Source organism: Mesoplodon densirostris, chromosome 10 (genome assembly GCF_025265405.1).
Source record: "Mesoplodon densirostris isolate mMesDen1 chromosome 10, mMesDen1 primary haplotype, whole genome shotgun sequence".
NCBI classification, from domain to species: domain Eukaryota; kingdom Metazoa; phylum Chordata; class Mammalia; order Artiodactyla; family Ziphiidae; genus Mesoplodon; species Mesoplodon densirostris.
This window is the reverse complement of record NC_082670.1, coordinates 28,802,029-28,823,707: the sequence shown is the minus strand read 5'-3', so window position 1 is coordinate 28,823,707 and position 21,679 is coordinate 28,802,029. Positions and strand designations below refer to the sequence as shown.

The following is a 21,679-nucleotide window of genomic DNA, read 5'->3' as shown; positions in this document are numbered from 1 at the left end:
ATCATTAATGGCACATGACAATTTTCTTGGCGGGGAAGACTTTCTAAGGTATCTTGAAGATGAGAGAATAGGAAAAAGGGAATACAATCAGCAAAATCCTTAAAAATAAATGGAAACAAAAAAGAAGACAAAGTCAACTGAGCACATAAAATGAATTGCACAGTCTAAGCCTGCTACCATCCTGGCCTGGAGAAAGATGACGTAGAGTGAAGATCAACAGAGAAGAAACAAGTCTCTGAAAACTGGGTAACTTGCTGCAAAAGATTTCCAAAGAAAACAATGTAAAATAAACTTGGGGAGGAAAAGTCACCAAAATACCTTCTTAAGAACTCTTTTCACACAGTAGAAGAGCAGAACATGCTGTTGCTTCCCCCTCAGCACTTCTGAGCAGTTGTGTCCATATTTCCACAGTTACACAGAACACGTTTACATCTAGGATTAATCCCAGCAACTGAGACAAATAATCCTTGACTACAAATCATAGGAAAGTTTTAGGGCCCAAGTTCCACAAGTGGGGACTATGGGGGATCAAAGTAGACTGTGTTTGATCTTTTTGTCTTGTATCCTAGTAAACTGGACAAGAGGATAGCAATATAATTGTGATGATTGTCAAAAATAACTAAATCAGAATCTCTGATGACAGGGTCCGGACATCAATACGTTGGATGTACTGGTTTGATTCTAAATGTGCAGCCAGTGTGAAGAGCTCTTGGCTTTGACGAAAGAGCCAGAGGGTTGGAGTCAAAAAACTGGGTTTGAATCGCAGCTAGAAGGTACCAGCCTTGAGACCTTAGAGCGAGTTCCTCACCTCGCTCATTCTGTTTCTTCATCCACAAAATTGAGCACATCTACCTTATGAGCTCTTGTGAGTATTTGATGGGACTTTGTAAGCCAAGTATCTCATGGTGCCTGGTAGAGGGGCCATTAAAGTCGGGGAGAGTGGGTTTTGCATATAGCCCAGTAACAATAAATACATGTCAGATTTGAGTGATTTTGCTCATGGCCACCCATTCAACTGTGCCTGGATAATTAGGAGATGCCAGAATGACTTATTTCTTCTACCATCACACACACACACACACACACACACACTCAACACATTACACACACACACACACACACACACACACACACACACAAGGCAAAAGTATCCAAAGGAAGCTGCAAATAATTTCTAGTTGGGGAAAAAAAAACATCCAGGACCAGGGGAAAGGGAGAAGAGGGAAGTAAAATATGGTCGTGAAGGGCTGGATGAGGCACTACAACATCTCAACGTGCTGACAAGGCAGGCTTAGAACAAGAGATGAAGAACAGACACCTTAGAAAGCCAGACAATACCTTAGCCTGAGAGTAGGACATACCTTTGGCTTGGGACACTGGAAAGAAAAACCAAATGAGTTAAGACATTTCTCCAAAGGAAGACTGGGATCCATCCTGCATTTTTATGTTTCCAAATGATATATAACTGATTCCTTTATAGAGTCCGTATTGTCTGTAGCGAAGTGGCTGCTGCTAAACTCAAGCTATGTAGTCTGAATGTATTTCAGTGTTTCCAGTAGTAACAGCTAACAATTACTGAACGTTTTCTATGGAGCAGACACTCTGCTAAGCCCTTAATGTGCGTTCAGAAGACAGAAGGTAGATAGTGACTACAGAATAGATACCCTTGTCTTCTTACCATTTCACAGATAAGCATGATTTGAGAGTGGGTGGTTTGCTAAGGCACACGTGGTTAGGCTAGTGATGGGAACACAACACGGTCTGGTCCTCTGATTCCAAAGCTAAGGCTCTTAGGATCTGTGCTCATACCTGCTGGTATGACAGTCCCTTTACTAATCAACAAGAATTTACCAAGCAACTTCTTTGAGGAAGAAACACTGGGGGATGCAAATGTGACAAGCTTGCTATCGTCACATCTTGTACCTTTCAGTGAAGGATCCAGAAAAGTGCACAGCTATCTGTTAAAAAGTTAAAACACACACACGCACATGCACACACACAATACAGGGTGCTCAGTTAAATTTTAATTTCAGATAACCGACAGAAAAATTTTAGCATAAGTATTCCCCCTATTATATCTAGGCCATAATTATACTAAACAAATGTACTCATTGTTCATCTGAAATTCAAACTTCACTGAGTGTCCTGTATATTATCTGGCAACCCTGCTGTGTGAGAGGTTGCATGGCAGAGATTCAAAGTAGAAATTCAGAAGAGAGAGAGTTCTAGGAACAATTAAAGCCAAGATATAAAAAAATGGTGACGAGATAGAACACTGAGATAACTCCAAAGAAAGATCACACCTAGTTGTGCAGTTAAGGAAGAATTGGGAATTCCCTGGCGGTCCCGTGGTTAGGACTGCACATTCTCGCTGCCGAGGGCCCGGGTTCAACCCCTGGTCAGGGAACTAAGATCCCACAAGCCGTGTGGAACAGCCAAAAACAAAAAAGGAAGGGCTCACAGGCGGTATTTGCACTTGACCTTAGGGGTGAAAGATGTTGTAGAAACCCAAGGAGGAGTGAGAAGACAAGAGCAGACCACAGCATCCATGTTGCCAAGAGGTCAAATAAGATGAGAATTAAAGAGTGTCCACTGGATCTGGAATGGAGAAATCATTGATGACCTGGCCAGAAGCCCTCTGAGCAAGTGATGTAGACAAAGGCTAGATCACAGTGGAGAGAGAAATGAATTAAAAGTGAGGCACTGGAATTACAGACAAATCTGAGGAAATTCAAAAACCACTACATCTTTATGATGTATCCTCGTTTACATCACTTTCCTCCTCTCCTGCTTCTTTCCCTCGTTTACCTATACTGTCATCCCCAATTCTCTTCCTATTGAAAGCCTAGCCATTTTGTTAAAGATCAAATCAAATAAAATCTTCTTTTAAAATCTTTTCCATCCATTGTCTTATTTTATTTTATTTATTTATTTTTTAAATAACAGAACATACATTTTTAAAATTAATTAATTAATTAATTTTTGGCTGCTTTGGGTTTTCGTCGCTGCGTGCGAGCTTTCTCTAGTTGCAGCAAGCGGGGGCTACTCTCTGCTGTGGTGCACGGACTTCTCATTGTGGTGGCTTCTCTTGTTGCAGAGCACAGGCTCTAGGCACGTGGGCTTCAGTAGTTGCAGCATGCGGGCTCAGTAGTTGTGGCTCACAGGCTCAGGAGTTGTGGTGCATGGGCTTAGTTGCTCCGCAGCATGTGGGATTTTCCCAGACCAGGGCTGAAACCCATGTCCCCTGCACTGGCAGGCAGATTCTTAACTGTGCCACCAGGGAAGTCCCCAAATACCATCTTTTTTTTTTTTTAACATCTTTATTGGAGTATAATTGCTTTACCATGGTGTGTTATTTTCTGCTTTATAACAAAGTGAATCAGTTATACATATACATATGTTCCCATATCTCTTCCCTCTTGCGTCTCCCTCCCTCCCACCCTCCCTATCCCACCCCTCTAGGTGGTCACAGACCTACTAGAGAATGGACTTGAGGATATGGGGAGGGGGAAGGGTAAGCTGGGACAAAGTGAGAGAGTGGCATGGACATATATACACTACCAAACGTAAAACAGATAGCTAGTGGGAAGTAGCGGCATAGCACAGGGAGATCAGCTCGGTGCTTTGTGACCAAATACAATCTTATTTTGAACTTCCCTGCACTCCTGGCAGTTAAAATGGATTACTCAGTACTGGTTACATAAATCTTTGCTGAATTAGCAAACTGTTCCCATCGCACTGATCATATGGAATTTCCTTTGTATGTCTGTTATAGCACTGACTTCTTATCACCTTGTAATCTATTTAGTCATACACAGCTGTCTCCCTGACTATACAACTTAATGATGAGCTAGCTATGTATTAGTCACCTTTAAACCTCTCATAGTTTCTAAGTGCGTTGGGCAGTGGCGTCATCCAAATTGATATCTACTGACTGTTCTCTAGCTTGCATTGATGTAAGCACATGCTATGTATGCCATGATCTTTATCCTTGGAGACAGTGGTTTTTAATGGTAACTATAATCCTAGGATTTGCTAGAGTCATCTTTTCTTTTTTTGTTTGTTTGGTTTTTTTTTTTTTTTTTTGCATTACGCGGGCCTCTCACTGTTGTGGCCTCTCCCGTTGCGGAGCACGGGCTCCGGACGCGCAGGCTCAGCGGCCATGGCTCACGGGCCCAGCCGCTCCGCGGCATGTGGGATCTTCCCGGACCGGGGCACGAACCCATGTCCCCCGCATCGGCAGGCGGACTCGCAACCACTGCGCCACCAGGGAAGCCCTTAGAGTCATCTTTAACCTCTCAAAATCTTTCCACTATTATTCATATGCTTTACATATTCTAAATTCTATACAATGTTATCAGATTGGATCTCTGTATGAATGAATACTCTACAAGCCAACTTTCTGATTCAAGGAAAACAACCCACTCAACTTTTAAGCTCAGAAGACTCAAATAGCAACTCATTAATGAAATTAAGTTAATATTCACACATATCTTTCTTTCCAAAGAACAACCTAGGAAATGTTAAACCAAGCCAAAATAGGAAAATGACATTGAGCTTTTGGGTTTCTAAGGACTAAAACCAAAAGAATGTCATATTCTTAAATTCTAGGAACCTGATGATTATTTGGATTTGATTGATTTGAAGAGGGCAAGGACCATACAATGTTCGATGGATTTATTATGTCATAGACTGAAAGACTTCCAAAATTTTTCAAAAATTTAGTAGTTGGGGAAATTAAGAGCAACTTAAACTCTGTTAAATTCATACAACTGATAAACTCCAGTTTTAAATTATTTTAGAATTTCTATTAGCATGTTACATAATTCTTCTGCAATGGAATCTGGAACTTTTGTCACCTCTTCCCTTTCAAAGCCCCACCTTTCACCGCATTTTAAAGAAAAAGCACAGAAATAGCCAACTCATCTCTGGGTCACTCAATAGAATTGGGATTAAAGTCCAAAGCTCCATTTCTTTAGAAAACAAAATTAGGAAGCAACTATGGTTAAATGTTAATATCTGACAAAACTGGGTAGTGGGGACCCAGGCAATTGTGATATTACTTTCTGTTCTTTTCTCTTGGTGTGAAATGTTTCATACCTTTAAAATGAGAGGGAAAATATCCATGTCATCCAAAATTACTGGAGAACTCAATAACAAAGAATTTCTTGTACTGATTCTTAGTTACCCAATTTCTGTACTTGCCCCATGAACACTTAGGGCAGAGCTATTTCTTCAGTTTCCAGAGGAAGAAACAAAAGTAGTTAAGAGAAACCAAATGATTCTGGAGTAAGGGTAGGTGCAAGTTCAAGTCAGAGTTAAAATTCCTGGAGTATCAAAGGACAAGAGTCTGCCTCCAAATACTGAAAGCATAAAAGACATTCAATTAGCACTGATTTGATTAAATGGTTGCTTGTTTAACAGGAACGAGAGCTCAGCTCCTTGAGAAAGATGGCAGATGTCACCTTTCATTCATCACTGACCATGGCAGTGCTGGACCAGACTCAGGCGACCTTTGTGTGACTTCAGGAGTGGTGAGAGTTTCATGTGGAAGCAATCACACTCTCAAGGGGCCGTGCATTTATAAGGTGACTTACCTGGGGTTATGGGTACTGTTAATAGCCTCCGTGTAGAGCAAAGTTAATAAATCCAGTGATAGGAAGAACTACAGAACCTAAGGACAAGAAAGAGCAAAAATATCCCCAAGGAAATTAACATCCAATCTCCCTCACTTTGCAGCATTTCTGTTGCCAAAGAGGTGACTAGATGGTGCTGATTTGGTTGGTGGAAGAGTCCACCAAACAAGAGAGAGAATGCATGGTGGTCCCAGTCCAGCTCTTTAAATCTTCTCTGTCCTTCAGTTTAATACAGCAGCACTTATTAAGCACGAGCTTTTACTGAGTGCCAACAGTAAGATACTACACTGTCTTTTCTCCCTCAGCTTCTCAATGTGTTATCTCTCTATCAATCCTTCTCAACCAGCCCCAATCTCTCTCTCTTTCTCTCTCCCTCTCTCTCTCTCTCTCTCTCTCTCTCTCTCTCTCTCTCTCTCACACACACACACACACAGACACACACACACATTCCCAATATTGCTAGCAATTTGTTCTGCCTACAAGAAACCCATGTTCAAAGTCTATGAGGCATCACTTTAAGCAGCTGTAGTGGGTTGAATGAGCCAAGGAAGGCCAACCTCAACTCTAAGGAAAGATATTGGCTGAAAAAACAAACTGAGCTCGTCAGTGCTCATTTCCTTGAGGCTGTCTTCTTAGGATTCCTTCACAGTGCTAACTCATAACTAAGTCGCTACCATCAGCTGACCTTCCTCAGCAGCAACACACACAACGTGGGCCCACCTTTCTAGGTGCCAGCTGTTCAGCTCATCCCCAGTGTCCTTGACTGATGCCTCCTTCTTCTCTCCAACATCATCTCCCACTGCCCATGAAACCCTGCCTCAAACAGGCAAGTCCAGGCTCATCTTGGACCTCTTCTTTCTCACATGCATCTCGGTTCATGTTCTCCTGGGAAATCTCCCTGTATCCACCCCACACAACAAATCCTCCCAGTCCTCACATCTCCACTGCAGGCACTAGAAAACTTCCCTGGACCTATCAGCTCTTCAGCTGAAAGGAGGACACTTGTGGCATTGACAGCCTCTCCCCTCTCTGGGTAGTTACTACATAAGCCTCTCTGCAGGACTGGTCACCTGTCTCCCTTAACCAGACTGAAATCTTCCTTCAAGCTGAAACCCTGGCTTGCCCCAGTCTGAAACAGCATGGTGGGCCATGCCAGAGTCGTCAGTACTCGACTTACTCATCCCCTGTTGACTATTGCTGCTGTGGGATGAGAATAGCAGAGAAGAGGGTCTGGCAATTCAAGGATATGGGGCAGATTCAAGGATCCAGAGATGCTATGACTTAGGGACCACATGAGTCCATGATACATATAGAATTTCCCTTAGCTTTGTCTTAACCAAGGGCCATTACACGGTGCAAGAGAATTCTGGTGACAAGGGCACAGGTGATATGTTCACTGAAGTGTCTTGGGAGAACTGTAGTTCAAATGCATCCTCTTAGAGAGAGAGCGGTCAGAGTCACAAGAAGCAAAGATGTGCATGTGTCTATGTGCGTGAGCATGTGTGTGACTGCTGTTTGCAGGAGTGGTTCTTACATGGAGGCGGCATTCATGTGCCCTCCCTGGGCAGCCACAGCCCTGGTTGGAGCCAGGATTCCACCCCGGCCAGGGCTGAGGATGGGAAGGTCCTCAGGGAATCCTGAAGGCTGCAGCTGGAAAGAACTTAGCAAGAAGCCCAGGCCGCCCCCCACCCCACATTGCACAATGGAGAGGTAGGACCTGGAGATGATGCTGAGCTTAGACCAGACTCTGGGTGAGCGAGAATGTCAGCTCAGACTCTGTTCCTGACCTGAGTGGTGTGGGGCACAAATGCCCACCGGGAGCCTTCTTTGTCACCTATAAAACACCGCCAACGACCGAGAGGAGGAATCATGAGGCTCATGCTCTCATGAGCCTCATGAGTCACCCTCCCAGGCTGGGCCATATACAGTGTCTTTCCAAACCTTGCCCCTGTGACTGGCAGTGGAATTTCTCCTCCACAGCTCCATGAGAAGGAGCCAGAGAAAGTTAGAGAAGGTTTCAAGAAGGGCAATGAATGAACAGGTGGGAGAAAGGGCTGCACAGAGGAGAGGGGGTATAAGATGAGCCAAAGGGAAGCCAAGGTCAGCCCTGGACCCATGACAGCAAAGACCAAGTTGAGCAATGCTTTTCTCCTCTCTGCAGGGGAGGAGAGCCAGACCAGGCAAGTTCTGGGAGTTTCCTCTGAACACCCCAGCCTGCTGAGTCCTTTGCTTTCCATGACCTGGAAATGGTGGGTGAGGGGATGGCATGGAGGCAAAGCTGGTGGTGGGATGAGTCCCAGACACACACAGTCAGGGCCCCCGAGTGAGTCCATACTTCCTAAGCAGGCTGCCATCTCTGTATCTGGGGGACCAATGCTGGGCCAGACCTCAGAATAGGATACCTCCTTCAGGACTTCTCATCAACCTTTGGTCTGAACTTGCCTAAGACCAAGACATCCTATGCCTCAGCCAGCCTAATCCTCCTAAAAAATGCTTTCATCTCACCGCTCCCAGGATCAGATCACTCTCCTGGCTCCAGAGTGACTCCTGCTTCAAGTCTCAACTTCTCTGCCTGCTTCCAGGCGCCCCTAGTTCAGCCCTGCCTCCTTCCCCATCCTCAGATCCCTCCCCTCTCTGCACACTCACTGTCCGCTCATTCCTAACTCCCTTGCCTTTCTCTCACCTCTCTTACCCAGGACATCCTGTCTTCTCCCTCTGCCTAAAAATAATCTGCTTATCCATTCAAGCGTGGCTTGGGCTGACTTCTCCCATGAATCCTGCTTCTTTAAGAATTCACATGGATCTCTCCCTTCTCAAAATGTCATTGTAACAATCCAGAGCACACCCGGGAATGTAGACTCTGAGCTCTGGGGAAAGAGAGCTCCCAGGCAGCAAGATGAAGAGTCAATGGTCTGACTCCCAAGTCTGCTGGGCAGGTTCACACAGGGCATCTGATAGTCCGTATGACATCTTTGTGCCCATTAGAAAGAGGTGCCCCACCTGCACAGTGGTACACAGCAGCCCTGGTGCCAATCGCTCACCTGCTGCCCACTAGCTGTGTGCCCTGAGGCAAGTCCTTAATTTCTATTAGCCTCAGTTCCTCAGCTGTAAAATGGAGGTAATAGTGCCTACCCCACTGAGTTATTCTAAGAGTTAAGTATGAAAGCTGATATAAAGTGCTCAGCATTTGAATCCATGGAGCAGTCAGTCACTAAATTTTAGCTATTACTGTCATGAACCTTCACTACCTCTTTGATGAGCTGTCTCTAGAAAAAGGAAAGGTCTTCAGTAATTTTTTAAGACAGCAACTGATGCCTCTGCCTCTTTCTCTTCTTTTTTCTTTGCCATCATATCACTACATCCCATAATTGGCAATTTCAAAGACCCTGGAACCAAAAATATTATAGCTGTGGGGAAAAATTACATCTGAGGAGTAAGAGGAATCAGATTTAGCCTAAGACAATCCAGGCATCAGGAATACAAGAGAGAGAAAAAATTAACTTCTAAAATGGGAGAAAGAGAGTGAGAACATTGTCCCTAAAGCCAGTATTCGAGAGTGGGGAGGTATGAGTACAAATGAAGTGTATGTGGAAGCCGAAGCATTATAGGGCTGACTTGGGCAGTTCTTAATGATTAAATGAATTGACTTTGGAGTTTGACACCATAGGGTTCAAATCTTCAATTTGCTCCTTACTAGCAGTGTGATATTGGACAAATTGCTTAACCCCTCTGTGCCTTAAATTTCCTTTCTAGGGATAAGAGTTGAGTGGAACCAATTAAGGGAGATAGCATGGTAAGTGTCCCCATATTTGATAGATATTTAATATGTAAGAGGCCCTCTGTGGCATCCATTGAGAGGAGAAATCTCTGCCCATTTTTCAGCCATGGGACCATTAATAACCCTTACCATCTCCTCCAGAATAAATCATCCCTGAACTGAGTCAGGGTTCAGGACAACCAGGATTCACTTTGAGGAGGAAGCAGGAAACATAGGGACAGTTGCATTTATCACAGTAAATATGTGATGCCTTGTCAAGTATCCGACACATTAACTTTTGTTGAAGGCATGCATAAACAAGCAGTTAGTATATAATTTAGCCTGGAATAATACTTAACCAGAGCAGAATTCATAATCCTGATGAGGATTTATTTTGTATTTTTTATTATGAATAATTTATACAAAAGTAGAAAAGTTTCATAAACCTCAGTGTATTCATCACCCAGACACAACAACAGTCAACTCACGGCCAGGCTTGTTTCACAGACATCCCACTCTCTCCCTGCCCAAAGCCAAATTATTTTGAGGCAAATTCAAAATACCATAGCATTTCATGATGAGGATATATTTTTTGTAAAGGAAAGGGAGAAGGGACACATACCTTTTACATAAGTTTTACTTTTCCTAAAACAAGGCATGCATGGCAAAGAGGAGGCAGGATGAGCAGAAAGTGACTGATTCTAGTCCTTTTTAATTGCTTCTCCACTTTATATTTACACCATTTATTCTTTATCATTGCTGTTATGTATGTTGCCCTGTAATGTGTAGCTTTAATCATCTCACTTGGATTTGTTTCATCAACTCCAATGGAATCGAAAACACATGGTTAGCAAGAACCATGTTTTCCTCTCACTGAATTTAATGTACGTTCTAATGTTCTGTATGACATCTGGTCTACCTTTCCACGACCCTTTCCTCTTAATGTCCTGCCTTCCACCCTCACCAATCTCCTAACCTCCTAATAACTTCCTAACTTCCTTCTATTAATCCCATCAACATTGACTGGGCACAGATCCTGGCGTACAGTAGACAAAATGAAAATGAGATGGGAACACCTAGCAGACCATTGGAGGCTGAAAGCTGGCAGGAAGGTGGTGCATGCAGCTGAGTCTTAAAGGATAAGAATGAATTAGCCAATAAAGGAGGAGGTGGAAGGCAGTGAGGGTGCAGGAAGATCATTTTAGGAGGAAGCAGCCCTGACAAGGGTCTAGGAAGGAAATTTGGGGTCTCTTTGGGGAACTGCAAAATGTACCATGTAGCTGGACAAATAAATTTGAGGGGCTAAAGGGGTGAGAATAATAAGGGTTGAAAAGGTAGAATTAAACATAGTCCAGTCCCTGGAGAACAGTAACGGTTGGTTAGGGTGGGGGTTTGTTGGAGTAGGGCTGGTGGGAGTGAGGGGTCCTGATATGATGGAGACACAGTTAGGATGCACTCTCCAAGTACCTGGAAGTCTTTTCAAGTCCTACATCATCTCCTGGGAAAGCATAATCTCCCAAGACTGGCTTATCTGTTTGCTAGTTTACTAAAAACTGGCTCCTGCCCCAAATATTTTTTTTCTTGATATAGAATCTACATGTCAAAGTAGGCATAATATCCAAAGCAGGTACATTTATTTTGTTTGCAAACATTTGTTTTCCCTGAAAATATTTTCAAAGCAGAAACGAGACCAGACCTTATTATTATTATTATTTTAAAATAAATTTTATTTATTTATTTATTTATTTATGGCTGTGTTGGGCCTTCATTGCTGCGCGTGGGCTTTCTCTAGTTGCGACGAGAGGCGGCTACTTTTCGTTGCGGTGCACGGGCTTCTCGTTGCGGTGTCTTCTCTTGTTGCGGAGCATGGGCTCTAGATGCACGGGCTTCAGTAGTTGTGGCTTGCGGGCTCTAGAGCGCAGGCTCAGTAGTTGTGGTGCACGGGCTTAGTTGCTCCGTGGCATGTGGGGTCTTCCCAGACCAGGGCTCGAACCTGTGTCCCCTGCATTGGCAGGCGGATTCTTAGCCACTGCGCCACCAGGGAAGTCCCAGACCTTATTATTTTTATCTATTTCTTTTACTTGGTGCAGCAAAACAAATGCTAATTAGGATGGAAAGGTGGTGATGTGGACAAATCATTTTTATGGTGGTGGTTGTTTTTATTAGGTTGACTGTATCTGTAATGCACCTGTGGAAATATATTTGGAAATGTTCACTTCATAGCCCTTGAGCTGTTTACTCGTGTAGCTGAGGCTTTGAGTTAGATTTGTAAAACTCAAAATGAAATCAATTGACCACTGAATTGGAGTGCGTAGATAATCATTGCCATTGAATTATCTATTTTTTCGTCACTTCCCCAATTTGCTTGGCAGTTGAAAATTCCACACTTTGCACTTGAGTTGTTGCACTTGACTACTTTTAGAGCTCAGGGGCTGGAGGGTTGTTTTTAAGTTTCATGGGTCATGAATTTGAATTACAGTGAAGTATGCAATAGAGCACTTTGGAGTGAGAAGTGTGATTAAATGACCTCTAAGTTTCCTTCCATTTACATAATATTCTAGTTCCTGGACCACAGAGATCTGGAGCTACTAAATTTAACTATCTATAACTAGATCTACATCTATATCTATATATTAGTATTATCACTTTTAATGTTCTATAAAAAGGGAAAGGCTATTTTCTACCTGAGCCCTAGTGTGATCAAGAAGAGACCGTGTACCATGGGACAAGCTGCTTTCTGATGGACCCCTCCCCTCCAGGGGTGCAGGGCAGAGCCAGAAGTGGGCTGGAGTTAGAATTAAACTAAATTTCAGGAAGATGACTCAACGACAAGTTTGGATGGTAGAGGTAGGAGTTCGACCATGTTGAGATCTAGTTTCATATTTTATGATATTTACATTCAGGGACCACAGAGAATCTTATTCCAGGACAATTCCAGTTCCCCTGCATCCAGAAGTGACTTCATTTCCACTCACTTGCACCCCCTTTGAATCAGGGGCTCACTCACCTGTCTTCCTCAATTCCCATGGTTTTTTATGCCCTGCTTGTATTGTCTTGCTTGATTGCCATCCACCCACCTCTCATCCTCATCTATAAAGACAATTGTGCCCCCAACTCCAGGGATAGATCTGATCTTAGGGGAGGAAGGGCTCTTTGGGGAGAACTTGGAGCCTAAAATCCCTGCCTTTAAATCCTCCACTCTCAAACCATCACGAGTGGGTTTCCGCCCCTATTTCCATCTTTGAGGGGCTGCTTGCTGAACCCATGCTGCTGGCCTTCTAAATACTAACATTCTACTCTCTGGACTTTGGCTCATCTCCCACGCTACTCCTGCTTGGGGCCACCACTGATTTTAAACTGGGAGGCCTTGAAAATTGTCCTTGTGACCTACGAGTTCTAGATCCCTGGGACACACACCCTCTGGAACCCTCCTCCATCTGTCTCCCAGCTGGGCTCCCATGTGGACCTTCAGGTTCTGTCTTGACTCAAGCTAAGCTAATAATCCATAATTCCCTAGTCTGTCCCAGCCCCCTGCCAGGCCTATGACCCTGGACTTGGTTTCAGGCCAAGGAGAAAGTGAAGGTGAAATCTCTGGCTCTGCCAAAGCCTTGCCTCAGTTATCAGCTCCACATGATCACTTTCTAATGGCTTTTCCCTGTATCAATCTTCTGTCTTCTATGTCCAAATGCTGGTCTCTGACCCAGAGCTTGACCTGATGATCATGGTAACAGTGTCTGTCTTATGCTGCTTGCTTCCTTGGAACTCTCTGGGCCTCTTTAGCCACTGGGATATTACCTAACTCTGATAGATGGCTCAGATGTGCTCAAACCTCCCTAGCCTTAACCAACAGCATTTGTGGGCTAAGGCCTTCTGACCCCAAATCCAGTGTTCTTTCTAGGATGCCACAGTGTTATGATTTATACCAGTGCCCTAACTTCCCACCTGAAAACCACCGGCTCCCTGGATGATGTCCAGTGTTCCCTACAAAGGTAAGGGCTACAATTCTGGCTAAACAAAAGATCACATTTACTTTTCTCAAATCAAAGGTCAAGATAGGACCTTGCTGCATCTACAGGACTGTACAATGAGATGGAAGCCCCAGTGGCTCAGGTGTTGCAAAAGTCTGAGATTCTATGATACAGTCAGTGCAGGTTTATGACTCATGATACCTTATTTCATTTCTTTGAAATTGGCAAACCTTCAATCAAATATACAGGTAGAAACATAAATCAGGATAACATCACTTCCCAAGTGTTCCTGTTGAATCATAGGTTCATAACATCACTTCCAAAATATTCTTGATTAATCATACCTTATATATTATGCTCAAAGCCATGAAGAACTGATTAGTTGCAGATGGGTTCATCAGTGCAATTAAGCCATAAGATGTTGCCCCAACTGTGCTTGGTAGTGTATCGATTCCTAACAGTTACATAACATTTTTTAAAATTAATTAATTAATTAATTAATTAATTAATTTGTCTGCACTGGGTCTTTGTTGCTGCACTGGGCTTTTCTCTAGTTGAGGCGAGCGGGGGCTACTTTTTGCTGCGCTGCACGGGCTTCTCATTGTGGTGGCTTCTCTTGTGGCGGAGCACGGGCTCTAGACGCATGGGCTCCAGAGCGCAGGCTCAGTAGGTGTGGCGCACGGACTTAGTTGTTCCGCGGCATGTGGGATCTTCCCGGACCAGGGCTCGAACCCATGTCCCCTGCATTGGCAGGCAGATTCTGAACCACTGCACCACCAAGGAAGGCCACTAACAGTTACATAACATTTTACAGCAGGGTTATGTGTCCCAAAGCAAGTCTGCAGGGTTGTGTGGGACTGGCTATAGCAAAATCACAGCTGCAGATCCCCAGGTTACCTCCCTGTAAGATTTATCCATCAGATCTGGGGTGAGGCTCCAGAATCACTCTCTTCACGAGCTCTTAAATCAGCAGTTGTGCAAGCTGACTACACACTGGCATCTCCTGGGGAGCTTTAAAAAATGCTCATGTCGGGGTCCCATCCCTGAGAGGCTGACGCAATTGGTCTGGAGTTGAGCTTGGGCATTGGATTTCTCAAAGCTCCTCTGGCTGATCCCAGTTGCTGTAGATTCTGACCAGGACTGGATTGCCTGACGGTGGAAATCTCTTTAGATCATCAGAGATTTCTTCCTTCTCTCCTGTGGAATTGGTGTAAGCTTCTCCCACATCAGTGCTACTCTTTGGAAGTCTCTTTGAAACCGAAGCTTCATCTCAGGCTCCTCAGTGTGATCTGGGGGTCAGCAGCATCCATGCCACCCAGGCACCCCCTCTCCCCGGCCAACAACTGGAAAAGAATCTGTGCTGTAACAAGATTTCCAAGTGTTTCATTGCTTATTAAAGTTTAAGAAGCACAGCAAAGTGGCCTCAAACTATGCATTTCTAAAAGCTCCCAGATGTAGTTCGGCTGGTCCCCAGTCCACAGTGGCAAGGATCTAAAGCACTTTTCTCAATGTGACCCAATGAGGGTTTCCAGAAAACTTGTGTGGGAAGCTCGAACTCCATGTCACCACAAATCTCCTGAATCAAACTTTCCAGGAATCTGCCTATTTAGCAGCCTGCTCATTCCCAGACGATGCTTACTTACATGAAAGGTTCAGAAGCACTGAAGCACGTCCAAGTTCTCCTCAGAGGAGGAATCATTCTCTTTGAACACCAGCCTCACCTAGGTGTGTCAAAGCTCCTCTGCATTTAGCCTAAGTTGGTCTAGAGAAGACAGTATGACTCTCTAAAGATAGTCTCTTGCTTAGCCTTTCAAATCACTGAAGGTAGTCTTCCCCCTGCCTCCATGGATCTTCCTCATCAAGTGTAGATTTCCCAGCCGTTGCTCTCAATTCTGTGTCCTACTCTTCCCCCCAACCCCACAGTGGAGACCTTCCAGTTCAGCAGACCCCTCAAAGCAGGGCAGCTCCAATCAGAGAAAACCTCCAGAGTGAGCAAGAGAGTATACAAATGAGATTATCATCAGCTCCAATCAGAACATTCTAGTTTTTAATACTGCAGTTAAAGGTGATCTTTTTTTTTTTAAAGAAAAGCTATATATCATGTTAATTCAATATTCAGCTTCTGTTTAACCACAACTCCTATGTCCCTTTCCCCCGGGTCATCAAGAGATGCCACCCCTTCCCTATATTTCCACAATTATTTATTGAACTTAAGTATAGGGCTTTCCTTATAACCCAGATAAACTTTATCACCATGATCTCTGTGTCCACTGTTTCAGCCTGACAAAAGAGTTCTGGATAAACAGTCCTGAATAAACAGTCTTGGATTCAGATTCAAGTCTGATCTCTACAACTCTGCTGTTGGCCCTTAAGCAAGTTCCTTAGCCTTTAAAATAAGCCTATTTTTCATCTATAAAATGGGCACAAATTATAGTTCCTGTCTTATAGGATAGTTGCGCGGATTCAATAACATAATATGCAAAGTACTTTGTAAAGTATAAAGCTGTGTAAAAGATTAATAAAAGCATCTCCAAGCTATGAATAATTTACAAATTACCGTTAACGCTGATTCATTCATTTATGATGTTCTCAACCCCACATAAAATAAGCGGCAGTCCTGAAATCCTCTGAAAAACAAAAAAATCTGTCTCCTCCACTACCCTCCAGGACCCATTCTGGTTTGTTTTCCTTTTGTGAAGAGTTTCTGTCTTCTGGTGACAAAGAGGAAAGGAAACTTGGCCCGAGAACCATGAAACCAAATCCCAGGATGGTGCTCTAGAAACCAGCCACATGGAAGTGGACAAAACCAGAAAACCCCTTTCATGTCACTGACATGGGTGTCAAAGTGTTCAGACAGGGTATCTACTTCCAATTTCTCACTGAAAGAGGAACTCAAAGTTGCTGAGGGTCTGGCTGTGGGAATTCTGTAGAGCCAGGGTTCCCAAGCTAAGGGAGATAAGCAGTGAAATATAAAATATAACATAATAGCTAAAATATAATGTAATATATCCCACCAACATAAGATGTTACCCTGCCATACTGCCAAGAAAGCCCCCTGAAGTTAATCAGGGGCAATAAGGTTTCATATAGAAGCCTATGAACTTGTGTAGACAGGCCCATGAACTTATATAGACCCGCCCATGAGTATTAATTTCCAAGATGGAAATGAGTTAAGAAGAATATAATCCAAAGCCTAGTCAGCATTTATACCTCTCCACCTCCCAATCCTCATTTCTTAAAGCAGAGACAATCTCAAAAGCAGGAGCCTCAGATTTACCCCCAATAAACTAGGAAATGCTTGTTCATCCTCAATGCTTGGAAGTCCTTCTCTATGAATCTCTAGGTCCTTTTCCAAACACAAACCTTCGCTAATGTGCATGATTCAGATTAGAAATGCTTACGTTTTTAGAATACACTTTTCCAAGAGACTAATCAAAGAATTATAACATGAGCACACGAACAAGGCAAGGATTAAATATACTCAACTACTCAAGTAACAAACACCTAATATTTATTAATAAATTAGTACACTTGAAGGCAGTTTTCTGATATCAGTCCCTCACCACTACCCACAAACCCCACCCACACAAAGGGAGTCCAGACCACCTTTGCATTAGAATTCAGCAACTAAGCATCAAAGAGCACGTTTATAAATGGGAGCAGAGTTGCAAATATATCAGACAAGAGTTCTTAAAGCTGCAGCCATTTTTAACTAAAGTGATTGAATGAAGGAAACCCACCGAGACCAAGGCCTTGAGGGCAGACCAGACCTATCGACTATGTGTGTATAAAAAACAAGACATCTTGTAAAGCAAAGCTGGACAAATTCCCTTTGGAAAAGGTGCCATTTGTCACCAGCACTTCAATTGTGACTTTCCAAAGTGCAGCAATATGTTCCAGAAGAGCTCAATCTCTAAAAGTTGAAGTTCAAGTTCCTTGGTGGCCCAGTTGTCAAGCCACTCAAATAGCAAGTCATGATGGCTTGTGAGGATTTCATGTCTCCAGCCCAGAGCAGATTAGCGTAAGGGGAGCACAAGTAAACAAGCATTCAACACGGTGTCCAGGTGAAAACCATACAATCAGCAACAGTGTGGTCAAGTTTCAGCCATAAATATGAACTATCCAACAAGGCATGTTAAAAAGAGATTTCAAGATCTAATTGCATTACAGTAACTCAATGGGGTCTTACGTTTCTTGAACCCTTAAGAAAATTCATAAATGGCAAATAATAAAATAGTAATAATAATAATAATAATAATAAAGCAGATGTGAATGTTGAGACATGAAGACAGCTTATAGCATTCACAAGATGCTATGACACTTTTAAGAAGTTAAGAGCCTCATAATCCAGTGTGTGGGAAAAGCCACACTATATTTGTGATATATTAAGTGAATTTAAAGTGCACAGAACAATTTTGAGAATACATATGAAGGCAAAACAGAGAAAATATGGAACCTAAAAAAACTTCAGCGGTGGATATTCTGAAACAGTTGAAAAGGCTTATATGTTAACTTCCCAGGAGGGTTTTTAAAAAGAAAGAATGAACTCAAAACACTGGCCATATACTCTGTTAAACACACACACGCGCACGCACGCGCGCACACACACACACACACACACACCAAAAAACAAAAATTTAAAAAAAATAAGAATAAAAACGCCACCCTGCCACTAAATTGAGTAATTTCCAGAGTGTAGTATTCCTCGTGTTCTACAACAGGTCGGGAAGATGGCTATAAACAGAGTCCAGGAGGGTCTGGCTGGCTTCCTGGCTCTTGACTCCAATGATCTCAAACAGCCGGTCCAGCTTGTCCTCGGCCTGAGGAATCTCTTCAATCACCCGCAGCTCCTCGGGATTCAAGATGTGGAGCATGTCATCAAAAATAGGCTGCAAGTCGCAGGGGTCCAGGCGCACCTGTCGCAGCACTGTGTCCTTCTTTTCTGCAGGGAGGAGAGCAGAGGCGACAGCTGTAACGGGACTGTATTGGGGGACAGAGGAGAGCTAAGGTGACAGCGACCCTCTCCCCAGGCTGTCCCCATCCCACTCCACAAGGTGAGGGAGTGAAGCTCAGGCACATTGGTTTTTACCGACGTTGCACGTAAGATAACAAACAAGATGTGCCTAACAGAGATCAGACAAGGATCTGCTTATCTGCTTGAATGCACTGTTGATGGAACATGACATTTGCCTAGACTCAAATGACGTCTCCGAAATTCTCCTGAAACTCAGGAGAATGCTGAAATACTTAAAGAAACTTTAAAAAAACAAAAACAAAAACAAAACGTCACTACTTTCCCCATCTGTAACATGTTAGTAAGCAAAGATATGAGCCCAGCCTTTCCCCTCAAACATTCCAAGTCAATAATCGGCTTATCTGACTTCCTAATTACATTGTCATATTTTAAAATTAAACTGCTTAGAGCAAAAGCACATAAATAAGAAAATATTGCTTCTTGGGTCATATCTTACAATGGAGTGAGGAACTATAACTTCTATTATCATTTATAAAACGTATTCTCTAAAATATAATATGTAACATAAATTATAAACTAAAATATAAATCTTTATATAAGTATAGAGATATATGAATATATAAAGTATAAAATATAAATATGTAAAATAGAATTATAAAGATATAAAAAACAACATAAAGTATAACCCTTTTGGTAAAATATAACCGGTGTTACCCAAACTAGGAAATTTCTAACAAAAACCTGTCATCAGTATAGTGTACATGCTAATTCCCTACCCTGCTATTCAAAACTGCAAGTGGCAAATTATTTACCGAAGTACCAACCCATGATGTTTAAAACATTGTTATTTGCAACCAAGCTTAACAGAGCGAAATTTAATTTCAGTCACTAAAACCTCTACTCTAAACTCTCAAGATAAGTTATACTTTAAATCCCTGGATTCTGCAAGCCTAGTAAATAATTTGCACACACACAAAAAAAAAACCTGCCAGACTACACGTTATCGGACCTTCCCCGAAACACACACTCGATAGCATCATGAGGATCAAGGGTGACCGATACTCCTGGACACAGGCTCCCGGCCAGACAGTCGGGGCTGTAAAGATTTTCTAGGCAGGTCCCGACTAGCTAATGATGTCATTTCGCGCAGGCCTCACCTCGGAGTCCAGGGCAGGTCATTTAGATGACCCAGCCCCTACTGGAATGGGGAACTGATGGAGGGAGAGATGCCACGGGCTATTTGAGGGGAGGCTAAAGAATGAATGTGGGTCTGAGCCATCCGTACCTTTGGTTATAAAGGATCCGGTCCTGCTCAGCGCCGAGGAGCCGCTGGACGTGGAGTCACAGCGAAGGAGGGGCTCGGACTCGTCCACGAAGAAGCCCTTGTTCTTATCCAGCGGGGAGGGCTCCACCGTCAGAAGCGTGGAATTCTCAAGTTTCGGGTTGGGGCTGGCGACCGGGCTCGTGCTAAGCGGGCTGGGGCTCCTCGGGAGAGCCAGCTTGTCAGTTTCCAGCTGTGGAAAGAAACAAACAATTTTGAATTATATACTTCAAAAATTATAGAAACTGGGACTTCCCTGGTGGCGCAGTGGTTAAGAATCCGCCTGCCAATGCAGGGGGCACGGGTTCGAGCCCTGGTCCAGGAAGATCCCACATGCCGCGGAGCAACTAAGCCCGTGTACCACAACTACTGAGCTTGCGCTCTAGAGCCCACGAGCCACAACTACTGAGCCGGCGTGCCTAGAGCCCGTGCTCTGCAATAAGAGAAGCCGCCGCAATGAGAAGCCTGTGCACCGCAACACAGAGTAGCCCCGGCTCGTCGCAACTAGAGAAAGCCTGCACGCAGCAACGAAGACCCAATGCAGCCACAAAAAAAAAAAAAAAAAAATTATAGAAACTAAATGGAAAGCATCTGAAAAAGAATATACATATATGTGGATAACTGCATCACTTTGCTCTACATCAGAAACTAACACAAGATTCTAAATTAACTATACTTCAATTTTTTTAAAAATAAAAAAAAATAAAGATAGAAATAATTTTTAAATTAAAAAAATTAAAGAAAAAAATGAAATTAAAAGCCCTTCTTGGATGCTTTTTTTTTTTGGTTCCATTTAGTATTTTGTGGATAAATTCTCCCATTTGGACAGTCCATAACTTATATTATTGCTAGATATACACACACACACACACACACACACACACACACACACACACGCCCTTCAAAATGCACGAGAGGATATGTATGAACATTAAAAATTAGGAAGCATATGCACCAAGCTGTTACCTCATAGGAGTGAAACTTGGGCAAGAAAGTGAGGAGGAAGATCTCCAACAAAAATATAATTTCGTACTGCTGGAAATGGTCTTAGATATTATGCAGCATATTCCCCTCTGTTTCGGGATGAATTCTGTGCCCCCAAAATTTGTATGTTGAACTCATAACTCCTTGTACCTCAGAACATGACTATATTTGGAGATAGGGCCTTTAAAGATGTAATTAAGGTACACCTGGGCCTTCCTCCAATATGACTGATGTCCTTATAAGAATAGATTAGGACACAGACACACAGAAGGGAAGCCATGTTGAAGACACAGGGAGAAGATGGCCATCTTCGACACACCCAGGAGAATCAACCCTGCTGACACCTTTATCTCAAACTTCTAGTCTCCAGAATTGTGAGAAAATACACTTCTGATGTTTAAGCTTCCCAGTCTGTGGTAGTTTATTATGGCAGCCCTTGCAAACAAATACACCCTCTCTTTTACAAGTAAGGAAACAGGCCCAGAGAAGGTAAGTGACTGTCTTTAGGGCACCCAGCCAGGAAGTGGCAGAACTAAAACTAAACCCTCCGTTTCCTGATTCCCATTTCAAACTAGCTCAGGAAGTAAATAAAACTGCTTGAACAAAATGAGAACAGGAGAAGCCAGAGCAAGAGCGGCTGGAAGGAGAGAGGGAGAACCACCCCGCTGGAGCCAGTGGATAGGCTCTTCAGGATGTAGGGGAGACCGTGAAGCTTGTATTCCAGGGCAGGGATCAGAGAGAAGATAACAAGAAAGCAAGCAAACAAGATGGTTTCAGATGAAGACAGTGAGCATCATGACCTCTCTGGCTGGTGCATGGAGGCTGGATTTTAGGGAGGTAAGAATCAACACAGGAAGACTAGTTAGGATGCTGCTACAGTGAGTGGGCAGGTGAGGTGTAATCATGGCTTGTACCAGGGTGCGCAGTGGAGATGAGGGTAAGTGATGAGTGGTATCACCCCATTTTGCAGGTGAAATGACTACGGCCCAGAGAGGGCACACAAACCCAGGGAGAAAGTCAGTGCTCAACTCAGGCCAG

The 21,679-nt window shown here is 43.4% G+C and overlaps 1 protein-coding gene across 1 annotated transcript in view; it reads right to left on the bottom strand.

The window, feature by feature from the left end:
• Positions 1-16,870: 16,870 nt before the first annotated feature.
• The window catches only part of TNFRSF21 (TNF receptor superfamily member 21), a 64,744-nt gene continuing 59,935 nt past the window's right edge, over positions 16,871-21,679 (bottom strand). The window contains exons 5-6 of the mRNA XM_060111025.1: positions 19,622-19,850; positions 16,871-18,303 (exon numbers count right to left, since the gene is read on the bottom strand). Of these exons, the coding sequence (XP_059967008.1) occupies positions 18,074-18,303; positions 19,622-19,850 (459 nt within the window). The 3' untranslated portion in view covers positions 16,871-18,073. The remainder of the gene's footprint in view (positions 18,304-19,621; positions 19,851-21,679) is intronic.